This window comes from Pseudorca crassidens, chromosome 6 (genome assembly GCF_039906515.1).
Source record: "Pseudorca crassidens isolate mPseCra1 chromosome 6, mPseCra1.hap1, whole genome shotgun sequence".
NCBI lineage: Eukaryota > Metazoa > Chordata > Mammalia > Artiodactyla > Delphinidae > Pseudorca > Pseudorca crassidens.
Genome location: NC_090301.1, coordinates 13,594,066 through 13,614,074, shown reverse-complemented (window position 1 = coordinate 13,614,074; position 20,009 = coordinate 13,594,066). Strand labels below are relative to the sequence as shown.

Sequence of the window (20,009 nt, the reverse complement as noted above, 5' to 3'; positions counted from 1 at the left end):
GATGAACACACTAGCATTCTTCTAGGTGTTGGTATGTTAAAAATAACAGGTAACACAGATGCGTTCAAAAATGAAACTTTCAATGCAGACAATAAATGCACTTATATTCTGTTGGTTGCAATTGTCAACCTACCTCACCGCCCAAGCAAATGGCATGCGGTATTTCCCCAACTTGCTGCAGAACTGCCTGTTGGATTTTAGTATCTTTTGTGCATACTAAGGAAAAAAAATAAATATTGTTTAGAACATCACTGTACAAACAGTCCATGTAAAATATTAATAAATACTTTTCCGTGTTATATTGAAACTCAGTAAACTTCTGCTTTACTGGCTCACAGATTCTACCTTGTAAAGAGACAAATGATATCCTCTGTGTTCAAACTATTGTATAACGCTTTCTTTCTTTTTAGTTTAGAAATTTCAAATGTAGAAAACACCCTTACCTTGGAATACCAACTTTTTTTCTGACTTAAAAGGTCTTAAAATATTGAATGGAAAGAGTTATGAAATTTACATTCACAGGCTGTCCTATATTTCTTTTTATTTGTTATGATAGAGGTCAGCAAACTCATTCTGTAAAGTCACACGGTAAATATTGGATTGGCCTAAAAGTTCTTTCGAACAAACTTTTTGGCCAATCCAATATATAGGGCCTTGTGGGCCATGTGGTCTCTGTCTCAGCTTCTCAACTCTGTTGCTATAGCAGGAAAGACAATCTTAAATGAATGAGTGTAACGTGTTTCAATAAAACTTTATTTACAAAAGTAGGTGACAGGCTGGACTTGGCCTGCACTCCATAGTTTGCTAAACCCTGAATTAAAGGATTCTCATAAATATGTTAAACACTGCCCTAAACTGTCACACATCCTCAAATTCAATTATTATGCATTATTTTCCCAGTATACTTCTTTGTGTGGATAATATAAACTTTTTGTATTTATTTTCTATTAAAAAACAACATTCAATTATTATAGAAAATATGGTAATTGAAAAAAGAAACCAGAAAAAATGTCCTGCAGTTCCACCATTTAAAGAACTTATGGTATTTTCTTTCCTCTTTCTTTCTTCATTTAGGTGTTATTAAAATTTGGTAAACAACTATTTTACTTTTTCACTTAGTTCAGCATAAGCATTGCTGATGTCTTAGTAAACTGTATTCCCTTGTTTTCAGTCAGATTAATCCTAACTTTTCATTATTGTTAACACTTTAGTCTTTGGGGGTTAAAGTTTTATCCACATTTAAATTTATTTCTACCAATAGAGTCTCAGCAGAAATTGCAGGATCAAAAAACATAAGCTGAGAATATATACTTTAAAAATTTCCTGTTTGATACTCATTTCACTAACAAGGGAATACTTCAAGACTTACATTTATCAAACTTGATAATTCCTCAAGGCAGTGTGATTTTATTTCTTGAAAGTAATTGAAATTATTTATAAAAAGATCATGCATTACCTTGTTGGAGTCTGGATTTTTAATATAAGGTTCAGCACCACTTGCAATGTTTCCCATCAGTACTTTTTCGATTTTGGCCACCAAAACAATTTCAGAATGTGGATTGCTTACAGAAAATATAGCCTATGTACAAACAAAACAGCTAATAAGCATCTAGGAAACCACACTGAAGACATTTACAAAATTCTACTTTTTTTTTTTTTTTGCGGTACGCAGGCCTCTCACTGTTGTGGCCTCTCCCGTTGCGGAGCACAGGCTCCGGACGCGCAGGCTCAGCGGCCATGGCTCACGGGTCCAGCCGCTCCGCGGCATGTGGGATCTTCCCGGACCGGGTCACGAACCCGTGTCCCCCGCATCGGCAGGCGGACTCTCAACCACTGCGCCAGCAGGGAAGCCCCCCAAATTCTACTTTTTTAGAGTACAGCTTTAAGGGGGATTTTTATTTGGAAAACTGCTCATCTTACGTAATCTATTGGTAAGAAAACTGGAACTAGCATTTTCCCTCCCATGATAGATAAACAAAAGTGCAACCTGCTTTGGAAATTTTAGCCATTCCTCTGGAAATCCCTTGACATGAGGTTCTTCTGATTGTCTTGGAGTGACAGTGTCTATGTTTCCATTTTCCAAAGCCACGGAAGCCCCTGAGAGCATCTGCCTGACAGCAGTGTGGTTTAGATCCACGTGGAAATCAGCAGAAATCTTCCTGCTGTTTCTGAGGTCATAAAGTGCCACACTCACAAAAAAAGGCTCAATCTTTGGAGAAAAAGAAAGAATTGATGGTTTTGACATAAAATCATCACACAGGGGATAGCCTCCTTAAGTATATTATTTAATAAGGCAGTAGATAAAATACTACTATTTATATATAGTAGAATATTTCTATATATAATATGCTATATTATATGTAATAGATATAATACCATATATTATATTGCATGTATTATATATTTTATATATAACATATAAAATACAATATTTGTAGGCAAGTTCCCAGAATCCCTTCCACTATCAGGTTCCTCAGATCCCAGAACTGTATTTCATTGGTTTCTTCATTCTACTTTTCCTGCCAAATATTCTTTTTCATACGTTGTAATACATGTATGATTCAACCTTACAAAACCTTCTAGTTATTTCCTTTACTCTCTCAGAAATATCTGCAATGTCAGTATCCCTGATGATGCCTCATGATCTGACTCAGGTTATGCTTTTGGGGGCAGTAATACCCCAGTGTGACATTTGATTTTCATAGTTCATTACATCAAGGGCACAAAAAGTCCACTTTCCCACGACTTTAGGTAATGTTAACCTAAATATTCTGGTCTTGTTGGCATCTTCCAGTTTTCTCCATTACAACGTCACCATTTTCCCTTTGGTAATTGATTAGCCTTTTTGGAAATATTTTCTGAGATTACACCAATGTCCTGCTACTCATCAAACCCAATCCACCATTCGTAACTCCCACTGGAACCAACTACCACTATGATGGCTACCAATGGTGACCTTCTAGTTCCATCATTCTTTCTACATTAGTCAATATTTTATTGTAACAGTGAGCTTTCCTTTATCCCTCATTTTTTATTCATATATATATTTATATACACATACACACATAGGTACATATATATATATATGTATGTATAGACTCATGGATTGCTATTTTATTCAATAAATTTCCATCTCTTACTGTCGTTATTTATAGTGATACTCGACTTGTCTCAGACTTGGCTAGAGGTACACCCCTCAGTGTAGCTCCTGTGTCTTTACGGCAGATGAGCATCATTTCTGGAGCACCTCTTTCTTTACCCAACAAGATGTTCCAGGCTCATCTTACACTTTCCATGTCCCAGCCATTCCTCCAAAGAGCCCTGGCTCCTGTTAGTGGGGGTGACACTTAGAAACCAAGATCTGGGTGCTTGCTATCTATGCTCATTGTTTCTGGGACACACACATATACATACACATACACAATAGTCACAGCTACAATGATGTCTCTATCTCTGTCAGTACATGAATATTTATTAAAAACTCATGGGTTCATGTCATACCTCCATTTCCAATCCAAACCCTCAAAGGTTCTTTCTAGCCTTTCCCTTTTTCATATTTGCGAGTATTTCATCCAATAGTGAAAAACCTGACTCATTATCATTTATTTACTTATTTGTTCAATTAGTTGACTTATTGTTCAGAGTAACCAGTCTCCCAACCATAGTAGCTATCTAGCTATCTCCTGTGCACCAGCCTGCACAGTGCCCCAGGTCCTGACAAATCCAAGGGCGTGGCACCTCTGCGCCTCCACGTGGCTCTCTCCCCCGCATCATCTGGAATTCTTATGCTCACTCAACTTCCAAGCCTCTGTGTGATTGCTCCCTTAACCTCTTACTACCGTGCTAGGAAGGAAGAGGAAGATGTGAAGTAAAGGGCAAATGCGAAGGTAAAGGAAGACGGAAAGGGAAGGGAAAGTTTCTTGCTTGAGTTTTAAAGAAGTAGAAATTTGGTAAAGGGGGAGTTATAAAGGGCTTCTAGTAGGTGGAGTGACATGGCAAAGTCACAAAGACATGAAAAAACACAGGTTTAGAGTGAGATCAGAGTGGAAACAAAAAGTTAGGATGTGTTTGCAGAAGATACATTTGAGAAACGTTAGGAAGGTACAACCAAAAGGCTTGGAAATCCATTGCTTGTGTGCGTGGGTTGGTTAGTTGGAGAGAGGGTTCACAAGGGCATGAATAAAAGAAAATCCCCAGGTTTGGAGCTATAGGAAACTAAGTGAATGACAATGCCATTCACTAATATATAGGATGAGGATACAAAGATGAATTCTTTGGTACAGAGAATCATCTGTAGGACTTTCCAGGAGCAGTTGGACATATGAGTTTTGAGCCCAGTCAAGGAAATTGGGCTGGAGATCTGAACCCAAAAGATTAGGGGATGTGAGTGCCTATTCAAGGCATTAAATAAAAAGAAGAGAATCAGAATGGCATCTTAGGAAATATGAACATGCACAGGATAGAGACTGGAGTAGGGAAAACAGCTTACAAAGGAGATGGGGGAGTGGAGAGAGATTTTTAAAAACAAGCTGCTAAATTGTTTTTAATGCTGCCAGAGTTATCAAAGACACAGAAGAAGAAAGATTTCAGAGAGAAATAATTTTCAACTAGAAAAATGTCAAATGCAAGAGAAATTAAATAAAACAAGGACTGAAATAAATATTGGTTGGCCAAAAAGTTCACTCAGGTTTTTCTGTAACATGGAAAAAACGGACGAACTTTTTGGCCAACCCAATATATGTACATGTAATTATATACACAGACATATATATATAAATACACACACGAATAATTATATACATACATATATATGTAAATACGTACATATGTAATTAACTACAGGCTTCTGAAAATGAATATACTTATAAAAAGTTTTTTAACTTTTGTTTATGTTACTTAATCTTGAATTGATGCCTCCCGCCCACCAGGATTCTGTGGATAAGCAGGTTACATACAAAAAATACATTGTGACCAAGTTCATCACTGTACAGACTCACTCATGCTGTGGATTTTGCTGAATGTTTAATAAGTATCGTGTTCTTTGAAATGCAGGATTATGGCGAGTTTATAACAGGAGTATTAGTTTAATTCCTTAATATTAGCAATACCTGCCAGCTCCCTTACTGTTACAATTACACATAAAATAAAATTCAACGCATTCGTTTTTAAAAATAAGACAAAATGGAAAAGTTTCATATTTTACCAATTTAATTTAGTTTAGAAAAACTCTTGGTTTGTGGCAGTGGTAGTCTGCTAAGAGTTGAAAAATACAAAATTATGTGAAAATAACTCAGGTAGGAACCCCAAACACATTGAAGGTCAAAGGAAAAAAATCCTTATTAAGTTTTTGTGAATTGCTGCCTTTTGATTTTCATTTCTGCTTCGTGAATGGACATAAATCACCTACTTTGATAATCCATCAGGAATTAAAGCTCATATGGTGCTTCACTTATTTCCTCCAATCCACCTTTTCAACTTAAATGTCACATCTTACCGTTTTTTAATTGGAGTAAAATTGCTTTGCAATGTTGTGTTAGTTTCTGCTGTACAATGAAGTGAATCAGCTATATGTATACATATATCCCCTCCCTCTTGGACTTCCCTCCTCCCATACCCCACCCCTCTAGGTCATCACAGAGCACCGAGCTGAGCTCCCTGTGCTGTACAGCAGGTTCCCACTAGCTATCTATTTTACACATGGTAGTGTGTATATGCCAATCCCAATCTCCCAATTCATCCCACCCCCTTTCCCCCCCACCATGTCCACATGTCCGTTCTCTACGTCTGTGTCTCTATCCTGCCTTGCAAATAGTTTCATCTGTACCATTTTTCTAGATTCCACATGTAGGCGTTAATGTACGATATTTGTTTTTCTCTTTCTGAATTACTTCACTCTGTATGACAGACTCTAGGTCCAACTACATCTCTACAAATGACCCAGTTTCGTTCCTTTTTATTGCTGAGTAATATTCCATTGTATATATGTACCACATGTTCTTTATTCATTCATCTCATTGGACATTTAGGTTGTTTCCATGTCCTGACTATTGTAAATAGTGCTGCAATGAACATTGGAGTACATGTGTCTTTTTGAATTATGGTTTTCTCAGGGTATATGCCCAGTAGTGGGATTGCTGGGTCATATGGTAGTTCTATTTTTAGTTTTTTAAGGAACCTCCATACTGTTCTCCATAGTGGCTACATCAGTTTGCATTCCCACCAACAGTGAAAAATGGTTCCCTTTTCTCCACACCCTCTCCAGCATTTATTGTTTGTAGACTTTTTGATGCTGGCCATTCACATCTTACTTTTTGAATCACCAGCTTTTCAATAAAGTGTTGTTTAGAACCTTCAAAGCCTAACAAATTAAGTCATAGGTTTCTGATGTTTAGAATTCTGTACTTCTCTTTAAAAAAATTCAAGAACATGGCATTTTAAATGTAGCTCAGCTGTGAAGCAGTTTTATTAGTTCAGATTTTTGGAATCAATTTTTATTTTCAAAGAAATATTTTATACTCTAAAACCATCAACTTGAATTTGGTTTTCAACTGACTGACTAAAAAATAGCATGCTGTCAAGTATTGTTTCCCCATCGTGAAAAAGTCCTTTTAGGGTGTCTTTTTAGAAGCTCATTCATTAAATGCTACTGAATTGCTGGCTCTTCAGCAACTTGGAGAAATATTTCAATTAATTTAAAAGCATGCTCACTGAGTTACAAACAATGAATTTAAAAATAGCGACATTAATGAGTATCACTGAATAATCACACAAAGATTTTTTAAAACAATGCCATTACATACAAAATTGCACTTGAGTTCAGGTGAGGCTGTTTTCTCGGGTTTTTTACATTATTGTTTATAAGCACTATGAAATTATTCTTAAAATTCTTTTCCTAGTTTTTAAACATGTGTATCAACTGTAAAATAAATTAAAAATAATACAGACATACAGAGCACTTGGAATTGGCTTATTCCTATGGCCTGACACATAAGAAAGGGCTCACAGAAGCTGCTCTTTGAGCTGCATGTGCTCTCTTGCCTGGCGAGATTGGCCCAAATACACACATTTAGCTTCTGAATATGGGCTTTAGAATAAAGATACGAAGCCATGTGGAAGGAGTCATATGCCCCTGGCACTGGAAAGAAAAGCCCATTATCTTTGAGTTTCCGTTTCTAAATTTGAGCTTTTAATCACACTTAAAGATGTACCCGGTCAAAAAAAGCATTTATTTTTATTTAATAAAATTTAGATTAAGTGACATTATAATTTAGGTTAAATTTTCCTGATATTTCCAAATATAGTTTCAAGAACTAAGTTTCTAGTTGTTTTTTTTTTTACTCCCAAATGAAAGTATGTTCTGATTGCTCCTCCTAACATTTTCACTCCAAGGAAGTTTTTTCTGCTATAGTCATCCTCCATGTGGCCACATCTACCACGCTGCTCTCTGGCTTCTTGTTATTCAGCTTCTCAGCACCATTCCACATAGCTGACCCTTTCTCTCTTGGCGTCATGACCCACTCTTTCCTGGTTTATCTCTACATCCATGAACATTCCTTCTGATTCTTCTCTGGTCACTTCTCTGTTCATCCATTAAATGTTTCCTACACACACAGAAATTCCTACATGATTCCCTCTAGGTCACTGTCTGTACCAGACTTCCAAATTTGTATCTCTGTTCATGCCATGCCTTTGAGTTCCAAACTTGTATTTGAATCTGCCCACTGGCCATCTCTATTTGGATATCTAATAGGCTGATTAAGCTTCACATATCCGTAATGTACTTCTCGGCCTGTATCCCCCAAATCTGCTCTTCCTCTAGTCTTGTCCTCTTAGTAATGGCACCACCATGCGTCTAAGTGTTTAAAGCAAAGACTAGGGACTCAGCATTCAGATTTCCCTTCCCCTTATCCTGTATATGCAACGTATCTGAAAAAACTGTCAGTTCAATTTACAAAACAGCAGTCAAATCCATCCATTCCTCTCCCTCCTCCTTGCCAGCCCTAGCGCAAGCCGTGATGTGAACTATAGTAATAGGCTTCTAACTGCTTTCCCTGTTCAACTCTTGTTTCCTCCAATCCATTCTTCTAATGAGATGTTTTAAAAACACAAATTAGGTCACACCATTTTAATGTGCTTTCAACTCTTGAATAGCCTCCACTCACACCTAGGATAAATCCAAACTCTTTGCTACAGCTTATAAGACCCTACCTAATCTTACCCTGTACTGTTTCTCCCACCGCATCTTGGTCTGCCCTTCCCCTCACTATCTCCTTTCAGTTCCCAGAACTTGCCAAGACTTAACTGTCTCAGGGCATTCACGCTTGTTCTTTCTTCTGCCTGGAATCTTTTGCCCTGACCTGACGTTTTATCCTTCTCAACCTTTGGTCTCTGTTCAAATGTCACCCGCTCAGAGAGGTCTCCCATGGCCCCCCACCTACAGCAGCCTTCTTCCCAGTTCCTCTGTATCACATCTCTTTATATTGATTTATTTTAAAGAACTTTGCACAATGTGCAATTATCTTGTTAATTTATTCGTTTCCTTATTTACTTCGGTCCTTTTCCAAAAGAATCTAGTCTTCAAGAGGCTAGGGACCTTGTTGATTTCGTTCCCTGCTGTTTATCCAGTACTTAGAACAAGTCTGGGTCTAGTAGGTGCACTGAATAAATATTTGCTGGAGAATGAGTTAACTCAACTTCAACTGCTTTCAGTCTCACATAACCTAGTGCACAGTTACAGTTATAAAACATGAGGAAGCTTCATTCTGGAGGAAGATTCTTACTGGCAACTAATCTCAATTTTAGCTTACTTGTCAACAAGAATCTCACAGGTAACATTGAAAACATTAATACCTTGCATGCATTGTATTTACAAATTTCAAAGCAATTTCCCAGATATTAGAATAAGAGTTAATATTTAATGAATGCTTGCTCTGCGCCGGGCACCATATTTAATCTTCACAACGGCTATTTGAAATAGTCTTATTATTTTCCCCATTTTCAGAAGAGGAGACTGAAGTTAAGCCACTTGCCCAGCATGGAACAACTTGTAAGTGGGAAAGTCAGGCATTTGTTACTTGATTCTCCTCATTCTCCTGAGGTCCATAGCATGTACCGTTGTCCTGCTATTACACCAGGAAGAAGGGGGCTCAGACAACCAGTGAGGTGCCTGAAGACCCAAGGGCAGTAGGTTACAGTCTTTCGAAAGAGTTCACCCATTTTGCCAGCAACTCACTGTCAAACTAACGAGGCTCGTTTTACTACATCATAAATAAAGGCATGTACAGGATTGTGTGTGCAATCTGCAGAGAAAACTTAATGCTGTGTCTACCTTTTAAAAGCAAATGTGGCTTGTATCATGGATCTGGAAATAAGTTTTCTTCTTTAAGGTGAAAGATGACAATTGAGGGATGCTTTATGAGAAATGAGGACAGAACGCATTAACAAAGAATGAAAGGGAACACACCAATATATTAACAATGATTTTTGATGTTAGGATTATGAGTGCTTTTTATTCCCTTTTTTATAGTTCAACCTTTAATAATATTTATGCTCACAAAATGTCCCCTTCCCACACATACATTTACAATTAGTATAGAATTGTCCCCTAGAATACTAAGAGTGAAATTTCAAGAGAGCCCACTTGGTAAGAAGAGGAATCTTGTATGGATTTAATGAGCACAGTGATGTTTCCCAAATATCAGTGAAGCACCTTTTTTTCCCTACCATTTACGTGTATTATTTATTTAATATTTATATAGTATTATTTTACTTGATTCACTATTTAGCCTTGTCATAAGCAGCAGTAGCTGTGAAAACACAGGGTTGATTTGCTCATTATAAATATTCTCTAATATACATGAAAATTAACACATAAATATTAAAATAAAAATATCAATTTAAAAGCCATCTCAAGTTCCAAGAAGATACAAACAATATCTTTGGAAACTCTGAACCACTGTGCTGATTTAATGGAAAGAACCCTAGAGCATAATCCTTTCGATACTTCTTTAAGTTAAAAGGGAAATTCTATGGCAGTGTCCTGACAATTCCACTTCATAACTTGTGCATTTTTTCATGTGGAAAAATGCTGTCAATCATACCCTTGGTACAATTGAGGGTGTGAACTCAGTGCCTGGAAAGATCAAGAATTGAATAAAAGATTTTAACGAGGGTGGTGTGATGTTGGCTGATCTATAGGATGTAACAGCAGAGAAACTTACATTTGTTGCCGGATCGTTTTCATTCTCTGTAACACATCCCTGGAGACTTAAGTTGAGAGCTTTACAAATGATCATGATTCTCTTAGCAGCTTTTTCTTCAAATGGTTTGATCACAAACTCAGGTTCTAAAAGATCCTTCTTCTGAAGTTTCAAGCTCTAAAAAAGTTTGGGAAGTTTTACTCAACAAACACCCATCATAAGAAAAGAGATTCTAAATTATAAACCACAACTGTACGAATCAAGTTCATGTCTGCTTAGAGAGAATTCCGACTTACATCTATATCTGGATCCAGCAAGAACAGATTTAGCCTCTCCGCGTTTCGAGTTGCTTTGACAATCTCTTCAGTTTCTGTGAGGTACTACAGAGAAAACTGTGTTAGTTCTTAGTATCTAAATAGCCAGAAACTTACGGCCCAGCTCCATCCACACGGCCAAGAAATAGCCCCTTAGTATCAGCACTGCTTTAATATCATCCATGAACACTCCACAATCTTATAGAAACATCCTTTTGTTTTCTGACTGTTGTGTTTCTTAGTCTAAATCTTAGAAGAAAGCATTTATATTTTTTCCATGAAAGCAATAAACAATAAGTAATTCGAATTTATTTTCATAGAAAAATGTCAGCTTTATTACTTTTGTGAAGTCTGGGTGTAGGTTGTTCTCTGAAGAATCTGTTTCCTCCGGTGTGCATTCACACGTTATAGAATTATCCAGGGAATCTTGAAAAGATACACCAAGACTGGGTTATTAAACAGTTCTCATGAATCATTCCTTTCTCTAGCCTGTGACATGTAACAACTGGGTTAGACTCCAGAGCGATGGGGGATGGATATTGGTGAGGAGGTGGCTTCACTGTGTCCTGGCTCTAGTATTCCGTATTGTTAGATGAACTGGGCCTGGAAATCAGATGTCCTGGTGCTCATTTTGGGACACTCTCCGTGACACCATCCTGTGCCCATAAGAACTATGGACCCTTACAATACTACATTTATACTTGAGGTTGTTTTGTCGCAGTTCATTAATGCATACTAAAGTTTTCTTATATATGAATATATTTTGGATAATTCTGACTCTTAGGCCATCAATGTAAAACCCACATTCTAGCTTCAGTTAAACTCTCTAAGACTCTGTAAACATTAATATTCTAGTTGATCATTAGTAAGCAAATCATGAATGTAAAACACTTACTATGATATATGGCAGTTGTATTAAAGTCAACCATAATTTTCTTCCTTATTATCTCATGACTCTCTCATATGATACACAGACTATCAGAACTTAAAGACTTAAAATAACATATCATGTGTTATGAAAAATGTCTTAAAGTAATTTTCCTTTAGGATCACTGACTCTGAAGGTGAACTTGTCTTCGATGTGGCTACAGACCTGTTTTCTCCCCTACTTTTCATCCTCTCTTTCCTCTCTCTTGTTCTCTTCTCTTTGCTTAGCCTGGATTAGAATTATACGAAAGAATTAGGATGGGCAGAAAAAAAAATCTGTCTTATAAAAATCTCGAATACCATGCAAAATTTATGGAACTTCCACGACTAGGCTGATCTCAGTGGGGTCAAAAGCACACGTGAAAGATGCCTTTCAACGAAAAGGAAAGAATGCATATTTGCCATTACAGATATTATGTTCATTAATTAAATTTAATGAAAGGCTATAAAACACAGAATCTCCCCTCTAACACCCCATCAGACATGGGTATATTTTTAATACCGCTGACCGATGGTTCCTAACATCATTGGCTGGATGTCAGCCTCAAAGCATTGCCTGGCAACTCAAAATCATACCTCTGTGTGGTGACTCTCACTACTGAGTAAAAGTAAAGGTTTATGGGTGATTTCCTGGAGCGAATAGCTCAGGGTTGGAAGAGCTACACCTGACGGCTACCAGGGTTAGTAGCAGCTGAAATGAACCAAATGCGCACTTCGCGAGGGAAGGGAGGCGGGTGTGCAAGCGCTCACCCAGCCCCAGCTCCGTGAGCTCGGCGCTCCTTCTGCCCTGAGGGGGGCCCTCAGGACTGATCTGCAGGATGCGGCTGAGGGTGTGGATCCACTCCTCCATATCTGACTCCGTTTCAGCCGCCAGCACAAAATAGGTCAGGTCATTCATTTTCAATTCGAAGGCATATTTTCTTAGTCTGTTATTCTGTGGCATGAAAAGAAAGAAAAACACCAGATACCAAGTCTTAGAGAGTGGGAGACGCTTTTTACGGGGTCTTTCCTCATGAGTAGATGACCTCAAGGAGATCTTCCAAAACAAGACAAAAATTTAGCTGGATAAGAATCATTTCGTTTGGTTTCTTTCAAGCCTTTTTGTACATTTTTCTTGATTGGATGAGCATGTTGGCTCAAAAATTTCATCTTCAGGCAGGTGAAGGAGTATATTCTAAGCTTCTTCAAATAGTTGCTTTGAGTTGCTGCCTTCACTTCCTCACCTTGTGTTCTGTCTACAACTCACTCCAGTTGGGTTTTTGACCCCATCGTATCCCAGAGGCAGCACTTGCCAAGATCACCAACAAACTCTATGCTGCTGTACTACTCAAGGACATCTCTTTCTTCATATCTTCCTTGACCTCTCATCAGAATTAACACAGTGGCTTCTTGAAACCCATCTCTCTCTGGGTTTCTCCATGACTACACTCTACGCTAGTTCCCTTTCCTCCTGAATGGCCACCACTTTTCAGTCACCTCTACTGGCTCTTCCTTATCTTGGCGACTTGTCATGCTGACCTCAGCTCTGCCTTAGACTCCTTCCTTTCTCCTCTGGGCCAATGGCTTTAAATGACATCCATATGCCAGGGACCCCCAATTCCTTTCTCTGTCTCTGGCTTCTCCACCAACCTCCAGACTTTTCTCGAACTTGACATCTCTACTTTGCATTTTGTGACCAACCCACAAGGCTTTGTTCTAGTTCCCTGGTTGTGCTCCCATCATAGGCTTTGTTGCTGCCACAAAGGCCTGAAACAACCTTCTCATCCCAAATCACCATGCATGGGTTCACGCACACAGCACGATGTTTGCCCTTCAAGTACTTCCGTGACTTGTATTCACTCTTCAGATCTCAAGTGAATTTATCCTTGCTCAGTGAACCTTCCCCAGTTCCCCAGTTAGGACAAGGTTCTTGTCCTCCGGGGCACTCACAACAATTTGGGATTACATGCTTATTCACTTTCATTTGTTTGTTTGAACAGTATATTCCTCCCTTACATCTGCCTCCATGAGAGCTGGGTCACCACTCTGTCCTGTACCAGTGCTCTCACACAGAAGGATTCAACAACAGTGTGTTCAAAACAGTCATATCTTATAAATGGGACAGAAGAGGTTCTTCTCGTTGGGAATGAATGAATGATTGAAGAAATGTACAAACAAATGAAAAACAAAGATTCTCTGTTGTGCAGAGAATTAAAATGGTCTGATGTGATGAGTAGCTACTCTAGATTGAACTTTCACAGAAGGTGAAATCTGTAAAAAGAAGTGAGCTGTTTAAAGATCAAAGAAGCACATTTAAAGTAGAGGGAATACAAAAGCAGATTATTACAGCAGTTTTATATATTCTGCCATGAGATGAGAAATACAAATGCAAAGTAGAAACTTCCCCTGATGATATAAACTAGTGTTATATAACCTGCGGTGGCTGTAAGAACTTCTGAAGATGTTCCACATTTAATTCACTCCTAGGTACCTCCGATACAAGTATTCAACTCTTACCCACACTGTTCTAACGCCTTTAGAGAACTCACAACTGTAATAAAGCAAAGCCTACACAATTAAGATAAGTAAAATACAAACAATAATAGAACGCTAAGGTGAGAGCGGCACTATAGTGCGGGGTTGCGGCTAAACATCAAGGTATAAATTCTTTCTGAGAACAGGATTGCTATTTCTTGGTGGCAAGAAAGAATAATTTGTTTGTTTGTTTGTTTTTGCGGTACGCGGGCCTCTCACTGTTGTGGCCTCTCCCGTTGCGGAGCACAGGCTCCGGACGCGCAGGCCCAGCGGCCATGGCTCACGGGCCCAGCCGCTCCGCGGCATGTGGGATCTTCCCGGACCGGGGCACGAACCCATGTCCCCTGCATCGGCAGGCAGACTCTCAACCACTCCGCCACCAGGGAAGCCCAAGAAAGAGTAATTTTTAATATACTCCTGGTAGTGTTCTCTTTCTTTGGGAGGCTCTTAAAAACGTCCCCAAATAGCGTCCTCCTTTCAGCTTCCACAACAGTACGGCTACTACTACAAACATGACACTTACTAAACACTTGTCATCTATATACCTGGCACTGTGCTGACCATTTCAGTCACCATTTTATTTAAATCTCATAATAACTCTATGAGAGAAACTGTATCATTCCATTTAACATATGGTAACATTGAGGCTGGGGAAGACAAATGAAAATATGCTTGGGATACACGGGCAGCAAGCGGTGGAGACAGGAAATAATCCCTTTATCCTTTAACATCCCCTGAGATGACCAGCCACAAAGAAGATGCTCATCAGATGCCCTTCTCCTTCTTTGCCACCTGCCTGGCACAATCACACACCAAATGGGTAACCATGGCCCGGGATGTTCTGGTTTCTGAAAGTAGACAGCAGGGCATCATACAAGACTCAAGAAAAAGTAAAAATTGGGAATTGAAGGAGAAAGAAGAATTAGCTAAAAAGCTAACTGTGATCCTCACTGTGGAATCTCACAGCTCACATGGTACTTTCTAGACTCCGCCAAGGACAAGCTCTTTGCTCGTGTCCATACTTTCGTATTATTGTCAATTTTTATTATTTCTTTGCCCTGTAATGACTCACTTGCATGCTGCCATTTTCAATAGCCCATGAGCCTGATAAGGGCAGAAGCTCACTAGTTATCCTCAGTGCAGTGACAGTATTCATTCTTAAAGAGGTTCTCTCGTGTTTACATTTTGTGCTGGGCAAAAACAGACAAGGTGTTGGAACAGGGCCGATGGGTGTTAACCAATTAATCACCCAAATGTGAAACTGGAAGATAAATGTACTTAACTTTTGTATGAATGTATTGAAGAAGACGTATGAAATCAAGGTATAAAAATTCTTTTTGAGAACAGGATTGTTACTGCAACATGAGAATACTGCTATTCTTTTTTTTTTTTAACATCTTTATTGGAGTATAATTGCTTTACAATGGTGTGTTGAGAATACTACTATTCTTGCAGCACCCTCTGTGTTCTGTGAGAATACAGAAAGGATGACTTGACTAGTTAAAGACCACAGTTGCATTTTGAGATCATTTTGGCTGCAGTGTAAACAGAGGCGGGGTGGTCCTGTGCAAAGCAAACCTCCAGGTAGCTTCTTTAAGAATGCAAATTCTTAAAAGTTATGCTTGCCGCATGAGGAGTGGGGCAGACTCCCTCCACACACCCTCCCACACATTTCCTGGGGTGCTGAAGAAGGAGGTCCATAAAACCGCCTGTGACCTGCACTGACACAGAGGGTCTGAGGGCAAAGACAGATGGCCAAGAGCAGGTATAAAAGAGACACGTTGCTATGATAGTATTGTATCCTTCAAAAAGCAACAGGAACAGAAATAGACACTCAGGAAAGAACTAGAAATGTCCAGAGTTCAGAGCAGATCTAAAGCATCTGAGGATAGCAGAATGCAAACAAGTCTCAGGGTTGTCTTGAAAATAAAAGAAAGAATCTGCTTGACTAATTTGATGCTGTAAACAATGGGGACAGGCAGATGCAAAGCTATGTTCAGTACTTATACTGGGTCCAAATTAAAAGTGGATTGAGCTGCAACCTGCTTTCAAACGCAGCTGTCAAGGAACTAATAACAAACATGACAAAATAAGAACAAAACTTGATTTCCTAAATTGCCTTCTGTACTTTAAATGAATTAAATGTGATTGCCAACTTCAACAATACTATATATTAAATTTTTTAAAAAATTTGAGCAAAGTATAACAAGCCCTTGTTTCTCAAAAAGGGATATTTATAAATGAAATAAATATTCTATTCACAACTTCTCAAAAGCCAAATTATCTTTTTCTCCTTGGAGTGAAACAGAACTACTTGCAGTGCAGAGAAGCTTATGTTGGGGAAGATTACGATGCCTAAGTGGTTTTCCATCTCACTCTCCGTAATCTCCAAGATAATGGCGTATAAAACAGCAAAAAAGAAAAACCCAAAGCAGAAAACCAATGGGTCATTTTTATAATCTTGAAATGCAATTTTAAGTCATTAAAATGATAATCAAGAAGTAATCGTTTTCTTATTACTCCTCAAATTTTCCTTTATTTCCCTGAAATCAGTATCCTTTGCGACCGATGAAACTACTTTGTTCATTCAAGGTCACCACAGTCTATCTACGTGACTTCATAAATAAAAGGAAACTGGAAATACGTCCTAATGCCACATGGTGTGCTTAATGAGTTGTGGCAAACTGGTCTCTTTCCACAATATTCATCTGGAAAAGTTTTGAAATAGACACTCCAATAAAATCACCAAAGCCAATGGAGGACTGAATATTGAAGGAAGTTATTCGAGCAAAATATGCCACTGTACCTATTATGTGGCTAGCATCTTTTACAGAATTTTGCCTTAACAAGAGAAGAGTTTTAAGAGGAAACACACAACATCAAATCCAGGTTACTGGTATTGATGGCTACCATTCATGCAGTCCTTTCCATTCTCTGTATGCTTATTTGTTCATTCATTCGACCAAGATATATTGGCTACCTTCTATGTGCCAAGTACAGAGCATTAAAAATGTTCAAGCGAACTGCTTGCCCTCATTGAACTTACATTCTAGTGTTATGTAATGTCAGGAAAAAATAAGCAATATATATATTACATATGTGTAATATAAGGTAGCATCATGCAGTGATAAATGTAATATCCTTCTTTCATATGTTATCAGAACCTATTGTTTGAGATGTGTCACTCGTGTTTAATTACTCAGGCATGTGCTATATCTGTTCTGTTCTCCCACAGGCCGGAAGTTCTTTGAAGACACAAACCACATCTAATTCATGTTTGGCTTTCCCACAGTGCTTTGCATAAAGCAAAAGTTTCCATATATATTTGCTGAAATAAATCTTACATCCAAAACTCACTGCTTAAATGACACACCAGCACCTATCTTTGTAGTGTTTCTTCTGCCTATGCGGCTTATGTAGGATGAATGTATGTATCTATGCAAGCATGTCCACTGGATGTATGATCACCAAAGCATTTCCTTGGGCATCTTTCTGTAACTTTGGACATTCTTCTGCCTCAAATGTAATTTTTCCATTTATTAGCTCTGTGACTTGGGCAAGCCGCTTTATCTCGCTGAGTTTTATTTTAATAAATTGGGACAATAATAATGCATGTTCCATCAACTGTTGTCAAATAATGTATTAGATGAAGAAGATTACAAGTGTCATTCTGGTTTTTATTGTTATCATGGGAAGTCAGATTCTTTACAGCCAAGGTTTGCTAATGGGGGGTTTATAGGTCATAGTTGGCTTCTAAATTTATTGTCCTTGGGAGGTACACATTGTTTTCCCTCCCAGTTTGACTGCCTTTATACGGGCACACACAGTCTGAGCTGCTCCTGTTACCTCACAGCTGACCCTACTTCCTTCCTGTAGTGGCCTGAGCTGCAGAAGGCATCTGACTTTCTAGACTCTGGTTAAGCCCCTAAGGCCGTTGTCTTAGAACCCACATCCACAAGGTGGAAGGTCAGCACCTAGGAGGAAATCAACAGCATTCAGCACCACACCACCCTCATTTAAGCCTTTATCTATCAAGTGACATCAGTCATTGTCACTGTTGAGGTAGGGACCCTAGGTAGCTGGGATTCCTGGGCTATTCACTCCCTTCGCAGTGGCAGGATCTGGAATGGATGGATGGATGGATGGATGGACCAATGAATGAATGAATGAATGAGAAGACTCTCACGGAACAAGATAGGATAGCTTAGGTTCAAATAGGCCTTAGTCTCAAATCAAAACTGAAGTAGCAAAAATTGGAAGTTCTGCTTCAGACTGGGAATGAGGGGTGTGAAACAGATCTAGTACTGTTTGATGACATTACAAAAAAGTGGAAAACTACTGTTAGGTCTCTATTTTACCAAGATCCAGGAAATTTCCAATCATAAACGTCACCTGAAGTCTCTGGGTAGGAGTTTCTCTCTATTTAAAGTCGCCCTTGAAATATATTTCTAAGAATTCCAAGGATTATTCTTAGGAAAGCACAGTGATATAGAATGGGTCTGAATGAAGCAAAGTAAAAGGCTTGTTCACTCAAGACTCTTATGTGCATGAATGCCCTGAGAATGCTGGGTGGTAGGTACACTTCCTGAGGCAAACTCTTTGTTTCTCTTCTCTGTTTTATTCAAGGGCAACTGACAATGATTCTTGACAAAATAGGTCTGACTCATCCTATTATTCATTTGCTTTGTGCTTCTGTGTGTACGTGTTTCGTCTCCAGGCACATTTTGTGCCTGAGAACTTGCTGGAGCAATGACTAAACTCGCACTCTCTGATTCAGTATCTTTTTTTCCAGATGCAAAACTTACAAGTTAGAAAGAGCTGTAAGCAAATACATAAGAACTGGCAGACATAAGGTGACAAGGGACCCAGATGTCTACCTTCCCAAAGTGATCTCAAGAAGCTAAAGGTCCCTCCCTCTATAAAGGGTAACAAGCTCTTGATAAAGAGGAATACAAATACAGGGATACAGAGCCAAACCCTTTAAGAGATAAAATACATGTTCCCGGGTACTTGCATGGCTAATATCTATTGGAAAGTGAAGTAGGATTATTCAGTTGTGCTTGAAGGTGTAAAATCTGCCTTGGAGATTCCTACCTATATGCCCATTTTTTGTATGCATCCTTCCAGCCAACCCAGAAGAGTTTATCACTGTTCCATGTTCCTAGAACATTGCACAGAAAGTGCCAGTTATACCTCCATTATAGCTCTTGAGACACTGTGTAATAGTGAGTTATGAGCCTATGTCCTTCTCTGGTCATGATTTCAGCAGGGAATTCCTAATGCTTAAGCACAGTTCCTGCATGTCATAAGCACTAAATAAGTTTGCTGGATGAATGAATGAATGAAGAAAGAAATGGATAAATTAGCAAGTTTAGGTAGATATTTCAGGAAGGTGAATCAATATTTTCTAGAAGGGCTTTCCCACGATGGGGTGTTTATCTCTCAAAGTTGTGACCTTTGTAATTAATGGAAAGACTAGGAAAGGATGGCTGAGGACACACTATCTCCCAGATCCTTATCACATGTTAGCACATTTATTTTGGTTTTACAGATGAGACACCAAAAATCAAAGAGCTTGAGTAACTTACTCAAGGCTCTCAGATAGTAAATGGTGAAACTAGGATTCGAACATCGACCAGTAAAAACCCCAAGCTTACGTTTTCCTTAGAAGACATTCTCTTTTCAAGGTACTGCTTAAGCAGAGACTGAAACACAGTCTAAGATGTGATGGAGAAAAGGTACCTGGAGTGGAAGGTCAGATTAGAGCACTAACTGACTGTGTGTTCAACAGAGTTACATAGTTCTTGGAAGAAGAAATTACACAATAATTCATATCTCTGCAAACTTGATACCTAACAAGGGCTACAATGATACTTCTTAGAAGATGATGACTCATTTGCTAGAGCAAGTTTGGAAGTACAAATAGAAAAGAAAATAAGTTTTTCAGCTCAATGTCTGTAAAATGTAGTTATTGATCTTTAACCTATTGTTAAAGTATTATTTCATATTTCTAAAGCCAAAGAGTCTCCTTTGTGACCAACAATAGAAAACTATC

At 38.6% G+C, this 20,009-nt stretch overlaps 1 protein-coding gene across 14 annotated transcripts in view; it reads right to left on the bottom strand.

Moving 5' to 3' along the window:
- The window catches only part of DOCK10 (dedicator of cytokinesis 10), a 278,971-nt gene that overhangs the window by 89,539 nt on the left and 169,423 nt on the right, over positions 1–20,009 (bottom strand). For all 14 annotated transcript variants that reach the window (XM_067740390.1, XM_067740391.1, XM_067740385.1 and 11 more), the window contains exons 8-14: positions 12,191–12,374; positions 10,854–10,939; positions 10,496–10,579; positions 10,221–10,376; positions 1,988–2,209; positions 1,457–1,579; positions 134–216 (exon numbers count right to left, since the gene is read on the bottom strand). In XM_067740390.1, the coding sequence (XP_067596491.1) occupies positions 134–216; positions 1,457–1,579; positions 1,988–2,209; positions 10,221–10,376; positions 10,496–10,579; positions 10,854–10,939; positions 12,191–12,374 (938 nt within the window). The remainder of the gene's footprint in view (positions 1–133; positions 217–1,456; positions 1,580–1,987; positions 2,210–10,220; positions 10,377–10,495; positions 10,580–10,853; positions 10,940–12,190; positions 12,375–20,009) is intronic.